At 35.1% G+C, this 9,221-nt stretch overlaps 1 protein-coding gene across 1 annotated transcript; it reads right to left on the bottom strand.

Annotated features, from left to right (window-relative positions):
* Window positions 1–348: 348 nt before the first annotated feature.
* On the bottom strand, window positions 349–8,836 carry TMEM244 (transmembrane protein 244). The gene is made up of 6 exons (XM_085057402.1): window positions 8,804–8,836; window positions 6,595–6,680; window positions 5,979–6,052; window positions 2,888–3,013; window positions 1,317–1,361; window positions 349–461 (listed from the first exon to the last, which is right to left on the bottom strand). The coding sequence occupies exons 1-6, from the start codon at window positions 8,834–8,836 to the stop codon at window positions 349–351; spliced, it is 477 nt and encodes a 158-aa protein (XP_084913528.1).
* Window positions 8,837–9,221: the final 385 nt, after the last annotated feature.

The raw sequence follows: 9,221 nt of genomic DNA, 5'->3' as shown, positions 1-9,221 counted from the left end.
TTTCATAAAATGCTACAGATAACAGGCAACCTGAAAGCATTGCATTCAAATAAATGTTTTCCTTTTCCTTGTAGGATTTTGCCGGAATGTTTGTCATTGCTCTAATCCTCCTTACGGCTTCTTGGTTTTTAAAAAGAGACAGTGTATCTAATTACTTGTTTAATGAAAAATGTACATACAAAAGCTGAAAGTGATGACATTGCCAAAAAACATAAGATACAACAGGTCTGGTAAGAGAATTACTAACCTTACAATTAGACAGTTGGTAACTTCAATTCATTTTAATTGCATTGATTAATGAAACAATAGAGTTCATATAGAGATAAAGGCAAGTTCTAATATTCCTTTTCAAAAATCATCTAGAATTGGGTAAATGAAGTTGTCTTTGAACAAGTAGTATGCCAAAATCTGTCCTCCACAAATCATTGAAATTACTCCAGATCCTGAAAGAAAATATATGGCTGTTTTGTATTAATTGTTATAGTGGAATACAAACTTTATGATAAAATTTTAAACCATCATTCTTTTTATCTTCAATTAAAAAAAAAAAGGCCTTCCTACTTCCTACTTAAACATTTTGCCCAAAGCTTTAACTACTTACAAAGATATCAGCCCCAGCAGCTGCTGATGCAAAACCAGTTGTAGGATAGGGAATTTATTTGTCTCTCCCCATCATTTAGGAACTTTTTGCAGCAGTTGATCCTTGTTATCCATCATAGAAGAACAGAAGCCAGTCCTTTTCCCTTAACTACTATTTTTCAAGATAATATATTTTTCGTGTAAAAATCTATGCTTCTAATTTTACAGAAAATTAAACATTCAGAAATGTAAGTTTGCCATTCACATTGAGGAAATGTGATGATTGAAATTGATCTTATCTATCATAAATTCCTGTACATAACATTTATAAAACTTGCCTCTGAAGGTACCCGGTTTTCCCATTGATTATAAAGCGTATCAAGAAAGACTAGTTTGGACAATTGTCTTTTTGACACCTGAATTGAGAGAGTTTGATTAGTCAGGACTTAATCATGACATTTCAAGTCGTGTCTCCTGTTTGTTTGCAAGACTAATGTAAGCTGAGCACATTCTGGCCTTAAAAGAGAAGATTTTTTGAGGTGAGGTAAATTGTAGTTCACCATTATTTACCTGTGTCATTAAAAGAAGTATGAATGAAAAGCCTATATTTTTTCTTTAGGTGTTGACAATTCTCAAATTAGTGAGGCAACAGATATTCAATAAAAACAATTCATACTATAAGTACTAATTTTCTACACAGATTTTAGCAACTTAAACTTTAAAGAATGTAATTATACCCAATGCCAGCCACCAGTGTAACATCAGGGGGAATTCAGACATAACTGCAAGAAGAAGAAAAGTAGAAATGTAAATTTTTAACCAATAAAAATGGGGACATGTAAGCAGTGCACTGTGTTATCAAAGGTCTGCTTAGTTTTGTTTCAAGATTATATATTTTACATATATTGTAATGGCAAATGCCTTAGGTCCTGGCCATTCAGGTACTTGACCAAACTTAACTGGGTGGGGGATCCACTGGAAGGCAAGTCTAAACCTATTAAACCTGTGCTAAATGGACCTCTTAGGCACTGTACAGAAGAAATGCCTTTTTTATTATTTACCTGTACACAGTTTAACCCTACAGGGACACTTTTCCTGAGAGAGTGCCCACATATTGCTGTGATCCAAGTAAACGAATCTGCCTGACATTTTGTGAGTAATGGGCAATGCCATGTGTGACAGACCTGCTGGGGCTGCACACCACAAGTTATCCCTCTGGCACAGTGTGCTGGTTTTGCTTGGTTTAGTTTTCAGTAGTGGGGGAGTCACAAAGATGGCTCCTGTGAGAAGCTGCTGGAAGCTACCACCATGTCCAGCACAGCCAATCCCTGATGGCTCTGAAGATGGACATGCAAATACAAAAACTATTAATGAGGAATACCAGTAGTTTAAATTTCAGAAAAACAAATTCAGTAGACGAGAAATTATGCTTAATTTTTTCAGATGAAATCTCTGTCGGTCTTTGGCTTAATTTGCCATGGGAAGAGGGGAATCTCCCATCTGTATAAAGTTCTAAAAGACAAATGGACGAAGCAATGGAAAATGGAAGATTAATTACTATACAGTAGGGAGGGAGTCCTAATTTGTCAAAAATATTTGTCTTTTTCTAAATTCCAGAATAAACATAATAAGCTGATTGTTTTCAGAGAAAAGAACACCAAAATGGAGTCTGGCAAGGATGGAGTTAAAATATATTTCCTAATTAGCCACGAGAAGAGAGAGCAGATTACTAGGTGCTGTCCAAAAGTGATGATGAGACTCATTTACAGAAGCTAATTCTTTTCCTTTCCTTTAAGGAGAAGAGTTTCAGGGGGGAAAAGGTTTCAGTGGAAAATGTATCATTTTCCTCATTGAGTTAGTTCAAATGATCTAACTTAAAATTTTTGCAATGACTTTGCTGAAGCAAAACTCCTTTTTACTCCAAAATTGAGCTAAAGTGTTAATGAGTATTTCCTCAAGTGTCCCGACATGAACAAATATTAATATCTTGGTTTAAAAAAAACAAACCTCCCAAATGCAGAAATTGTATCTAGGCTGCATTTGTTGGATATGAAGTGTTAGAATAAAACTAAACCTCAGATTTTTAAATAAGAATATAGTGGTTTAAAATTCTGCAACAAATCCAGAATTAAGTCTTAAATAGGAGGATTTAAATAGAGGCCTGGGACAAATGGATGGAAAATAGGGATATATATTTATTTAGATTTAAGGAAAATTAAGTCAGTCCAGTAATACATAAGATGAATCATAGCTGATTTGTCCTTCAACTTGTGATACTATGCAAATATTTAGCTGTAAACCTACTTACCAACTGAAGTTACGATGATATGAATAATAGTAACTGTTACAGCATAATCCCAAACCCATTCTTCCACAACCAGAGCAAACAGCAGACCACAAATGAAGAAAGTTATTTCCAAGGATATCACAAGAACTGTAAATGAAATAGGATATTTTCACCAAACACAGTTTTGAAAGACTTCTTCTCATATTCAGAATGATAGCAATAAGAAATTAAAATACCTGACATAGTTACGCAGATTTTCTTACAAGATCACTGAGTTCAGTTTTGGGCCCCTCACCATAAGACAGACATTGAAGTGCTGGAGAGTGCAGAGAAGGGCAGTGGAGCTGTGGAAGGATCTGGAACACAAGCCTTTTGAGGAGCAGCTGAGGGAGCTGGGGGTGTTCAGCCTGGGGAAAAGGAGGCTCAGGGAGATCTTATTTTACTCTTAAACTGCCTGAAAGGAAGCTTTAGCCAGGCAGGGATTGGTCTTTTCTCCCAATGAACAAGCAACAGGAGGAGCAGAAATGGCCATAAGTTGTACCAGGGGAGGTTTAGATTGGGGTATTAGGAAATTTTTTTTCACAGAAAATGTTCTAAAACATTGGAACTGCCCATGGAAGTGGTGGAGTCTCCATCCCTGGAAGTGTTTAAAAAAGCATGTGGATATGATATTTGAGGACATGGTTTAATGCTGAGCTTCAACATGGTGGTTGTGCCAGATTGATGGTTGGACTTGATGATCTTAAAGGTCTTTTCCAACCTAAATGGATCTGTGATTCTATGATTCTATGAAATATTATGCTTATGTTTTCATTACAAAGATAATTTTTTTTGCCACAGACATCTGCATGGGTTGTATCCTGATTTGCCTACAGACTTCAAAATTTCATATATTTTATGTAAAAACATGTAGTAATAGGATTATGACCAGTAATAGGACTATGACCAATTTATGTAGTCGAGAGGAGAAATTTGATGAAAATTTTCCTTAGGGACCATCCACACTCTTTGTGTATGGTGCCAAATAGATTTGGCTGATACTGACATAGGTAAATTTTTTCTCAACCAAAACAAAATTGTGTGGTTAAGGGGTTATGTTTGGTAAGAAACTTCATGGCTTCCTCCCTTCATTGCATCATATATTTATATAGTGTATGTACCAAAATATATGTATCTATATCTCTTTATCTCAGAACACTTTAGAGACAAGGCATAGAACGGGAGATAGAGCAGAGAGCCTACAGGGTGAGCAGAGAGCCTACAGGGTGAGCAGAGGCCAAGCAGCCATAGAAGCAGGAGCCTGGCTTTCCTCAGTGCTGATAGCTGTGTGGCTACATGGGATAGCAAGGGGCTGAATGGAAAATATGTGATGTCTCCTCTAGCTTTAGTCCTGAGTTCACATACAACAGGCCACAAACAGGAGTTTGTAATGCGCATAATTGTCCATCTAAGTGCAATTTGTTCTACTTTTTAAGTACACAGGCATATAAGAGTAACATTTTTATTGGAATTATTTATTTCTCTTACTGTTGCAGTAACATAATCTCTATGTTTGCTGTAACTGCCAGTAGATAGAACATATTTCTTTTTTTTTTTTCACTCAATTTATACAGTGAAATTTACTTTGGCAGCATTTTGTGCCTTTCAGTTTCATTCTTTTATTTAGAGTCTATTACTCCCCACTGTATGATAGATCTTTCAATGAGCAGTTAAAAAAATCATAAGAAAAATAAGAAAAAAATAACTGGAAAAACCCCATGTGGTTAGGAAAGTGAGAAATAACACTTTAAAAAAGTTAATGTTTCACAATGCATTATTGTATTTTTTGTTTATTATATTTAATGAAGATAGAATCCCTTTAAATTATGCCACTAATTTTGTAATTTAGAAAGTGTGTTTAATGTAGACAAATGCCCTGGAAACATTTTTACAAAACTGGCCTAGGAAGGATACCTCAATTCTGAGCTGATTTCCATCTTTATTTTGAACTTATCTTAAGAGAGAATTCTGTTTTTGACAAGAATGAGTGAAACTCCTAAGTAAACAAATTCTTACTTGCAACATTATTCAGGCATCTTCAGACAATCTAAGGGCTCTATGCCCTGAGATTTTAAACAGATGCTCTTATGTTCTGTGTTTCCATGTTATTTCCATGGATGGACAGAAAGGAGGATGGACTACTAATTGGTGGTATGACATAGCTGCTGTCTTTGGCATGTAAACATGTTGCATCAAACTAACTGATTGAATTTTTGGGGAAAAAATCATATTGAGATACAGTAATTACATTTGGGTCCTGAAAAATAATTCCAATGGAATATGCTTTAATTTCCTTCTCCACTGCTATAACAGAATGTTCTTTCTTCATCTGAAATCAGTATTGACACTGTACAAACATCCATGAATTTTTACTACTCTTTTAACCTACAAACTAACCAATTTACTTTTAAGGTTTACGTATTTTACTGACAGATTATGAGGTTTGCCTCTGTAAAATAGATCAGAAGTCTGGTAAAATTTTTCATATGCATGTAATTTTTTTGGAATGACAGTTTAGGAAAAAGAATATATTTTGAGAGCTTCAGACAAATTACAGAAATTTGTATTAGGATATATAAAGATACGTTTTGGGATTGAGCTACCATTGATTCCTGATATTTTCATGCCCACTGTATTCAAGCATTACCAAAGAAAAATTGCTATTAGTTGAATGTGACCTGTTTCTCAGATCTGGACCCAGTGATTCATAAGAAATTTGCTGCAGTATAAAAATTAAATTAAACAACTTGGTGGAGGAACTTGATGGAGAATAGGTAATTGTTCTATAATGAAAATAAAGCATCCTGGAAAAGTAGAACATTTTCTTCTGATGATGCAAGATCAGAAGAAGAACTCAACAAAAGCCTAAAATTCACTTGAATGTTAAGTAGCTGCACAGAAATGAGAAGTGCTGGCAAGATGCATAAACATTTAATTGCAGTGTAGTTAAAATGCAGAAATAATTGGTATTACTAAAACAGCTTGAAAATACTGTCCATTGGAAGACAAGTTTACATCCACATACAATATATTTTCTTGACTGAGGGAAAAAAAATAAACAAACTTCAGTTACCTAAATAATATGGGTTAATCCATGAGGGATTTGTCTTAAAATCAAAAGGTGCCAAACCATCCAACATTTTAATCCTGTGAAAACAAAATGAATAAATTTAACCAGAGAACTTTAGGAATGTCTTCGTGATTATATGACATTATGGGTGTTTTAAAATAGGGTCTCAGATGGAATACTCTGGGGTTTTTTAAGCTCTCTAAGTCCCATTCTGAGTTGCAGTTTTGCCCTTGCTCACTTTTATTTAAGAAGTTTGGTGCTATGCATGCTAATCAATAACTTTCTAAGGAGATATAATTTATCTTTTTCATTGACTATAAAATCTTTATTTTCCATGCTTTCATGTCATCTTTTCTCTTCCATTCATTAATTTGCATGGTGCAACTGCAAGGAAGAATATTAGAACATTTTATATTAATTTTGAGTCTCCATTTGCCAATTTGTGCATTTGAAAGAAGGTTCAGGTGCAAGAATTCAACTGAATTTTAAAAATATGTTCACAGAATAACTGGGACAGGATGCCTCCATTCTGGATCCTCCCTTTAAACAGGCATATCTCTACCCATGATATCCAGTTTTAGTATTCCAGCATATTAGACTAAAGACAGGGAAATCTTACCTGAATACTGCAAAGCACACTGATAGGACCACATAGTATACAGTGTAGAAAACCACAATGCATATCAACAGGTTCACCAGAACAACCTGCAAAAGGGCATAAGGCAGTAAAACCTAAAGCCATGTTAACATCAGGCATTGTCAGAAAACAGTTCTAGATTTCTATCAATCATAATGTGGAAAAGTTTGTAAAATAAAATACTTAGGCAGAATTCTTGCTGTTGCTGATTACATAAATGTGTTAAAAGTTCTTATGTACATTTCAGCTCCTAATGTGTGGCTATAATGTATGGCTTTGGTTTTATCATATATTTTTGTATACCTACTATATATATAAAATTTACAAGTGTTAAAAGGAGAAGGACATTTCTTGACAGTTATTAAGAAATTAAGAAGGTACAGAGAAGACTCAAAAGGGAGCTTATACCTAGAAATGTTTGGGGGTTTTCTTCATTAGGACTACAGCCCTAAAGAGGTCAATCTGTTTAGCTCCAAGGGATGATTTGATTATGATGGATAAGAGCCTTCACAGGCAGAAAATACTAGGTACTTAAGGGCTCTTTAATCCCTCAGAAAAGACACAAGAAGTAAACAAGTTCTAGCTAGACTAAGTTGAAAGATACAGGAAGGACATTTTGAATTATAAAGGTAATTAGCCAATGGAACAAAAACTGCTTTTGGAAATAAGAGATCATACTAAGCAATAGCAGATGCCTCTGAGGATGAAACTTCCACTGTAACTTGCACTTCTGGCCTTAGTTCTTTGAGTGGTTGTGTGGTAAGTAATGAATTTACAGTGGAATCCAACATTGACAGAAGTGGGAACACTGTGAATTTACCAAACTACTTATTTTTACATTGCCAAATGTTGTAAAGTGTTAAATATTGAATAGTGCAACTATCTCCCACAGGAAGAGTGAGTAAAGATCTTTAGTTTCTAATGCAACCGGGGAGAAACCCATCATACCTGTACAAACTGATATTTGTCAATAAGAAATTGACTGGGCTGTCTTACTGTTTTCTTTTTCCCCTACATCAAAACAAAGTCAAACAAAAATGAAGAACTATTAATCTCTTCAGCTACATTGGCTTGTGGGCTAAATACATCTTCTTTGTACTCTTTGTATTCTTATTCTAAATGAAAATTGGCCAAATAACCCATTTGATCCCTTCTTTTCCACAGCATGCACCATCACTGTGCCAATGGTAATTAACTACAATGTCACGTGTAAATTTGGCAGCCATACTACCTCTTACTCTCCTGAAAATAACTTTAACCATTGGAAGTTTAATCTCTGGCACATTTTTGGTGGGAATCTCTTTCATTTCATTGCTCTGAGCAGTTGCACTTTTCTTGCAATTCTCTTTTATCTATTGCCCCTCTTCTTGCAGCTGCCTCTGTGAAGCCTTATCTGCCCTAGATGTAGATTGGTACAGTAATAAAAGTGGTGAGACAGGACTGAAGGCAAAATCACAGAGCTGAAGGACAGCTGTGAGATGATGACCTGTTGACCTGTAATTACAGTGGGCAAATTCCTAGCCTTGATGTCAGCGACAAACTTTCATTGGCATCAAAGGCAAAGTATTTTTCTCCTTGTACCCAGAATGTTCTTTGTTCCTATCTTGGGGCTGTAGTGATACATTAGGTATAGTATGCTTTGCTCACCTGAGTAAGCTAAGGAAAGGCACATAACATGGAAAACAATGAAAATTTTCCAATTGTATCCAATTCTACCTCATTTTTTTATTTGACTTTGCCACAGAAATTTAAACATACATTTTTTAAATCTCAGAATACTTTTTATTTTCAATATATTTTTCCCTTTCTAGATCTTCTGGTATTTCAAAGCAAAAAAACCCCACAAGTTAAAAACGACAGGATTATTTATTATATGTCAAAACAACTTAAAGGAAGAATCTTAGGAAATCACTGGTGACATCAAATGTAAAATTTTATTAGATGCTTCCAAGAATCATATCTTGTAAATGGAACAATGTCACATACTTTGAAATCCTCTTAATAACATGTACGTTGCAGTACTTGCTACCAGCACTATAGTATAAACTATCCTTTAATTTCAGGGCTTTTAGGAAGAGAACATTGAAGAACAAATTAAAGCAGCAGCTCATTCCAGCCCCGCAGCAGTTGTCTAATTCTCTAATACTATCTGGTGACATATACAACACTAAATAAACTCAATTCCCTTTACCTTGGTTTCAGCAGTTTTGACCTTGAGAGCCATTGACACATGATGAGTGAAAGGAAGTGCTGTTGCTATATTCCGTATGCCAACATTAGCAGGAAGAAGCAGCTGGTTTTCACCCCAAAAAACATTCTTATAGGTAAGTGCAGGACAGGGTGAGGTGAGTTGATTGGATTAAACTGACTTGAGACAGAAGACATCTGTGAGCTAAATGTAAGCTGCTGAAGAGCAAAGGGAAAATCCTGCTTGCTCATGCAACGTTTGTGCTTTTGTAGCTAGTCAGCCAAAGCATAGCTACATTAAAACTTGGCTATTTAGACACAACATTATTATTCTTTTCTACCTTTTAATTGCTTTTTTTTTCAGCATTCATGTGATCACAGTTCCTTGGGGTTATTATTACTTCCTACTTTTAATTATCTTT

The sequence above is a fragment of the Lichenostomus cassidix genome, chromosome 3, assembly GCF_008360975.1.
Source record: "Lichenostomus cassidix isolate B80296 chromosome 3, HeHo_3.0, whole genome shotgun sequence".
NCBI lineage: Eukaryota > Metazoa > Chordata > Aves > Passeriformes > Meliphagidae > Lichenostomus > Lichenostomus cassidix.
The sequence above is the reverse complement of the archived record's forward strand: the minus strand, read 5'-3'. Positions and strand labels throughout refer to the sequence as shown.

What these genes read in the sequence shown, in the direction of transcription:
- TMEM244 (XM_085057402.1), bottom strand. Translation starts at nt 8,836, where the DNA reads ATGGCTCTCAAGGTCAAAACTGCTGAAACCAAG. An exon ending in GTGTGCTTTGCAGTATTCAG is followed by an intron (nt 6,053 to 6,594) that starts GTAAGATTTCCC and finishes TTGTTTTCACAG; the next exon opens with GATTAAAATGTTGGATGGTT. An exon ending in TATCATCGTAACTTCAGTTG is followed by an intron (nt 1,362 to 2,887) that starts GTAAGTAGGTTT and finishes TTCTTCTTGCAG; the next exon opens with TTATGTCTGAATTCCCCCTG.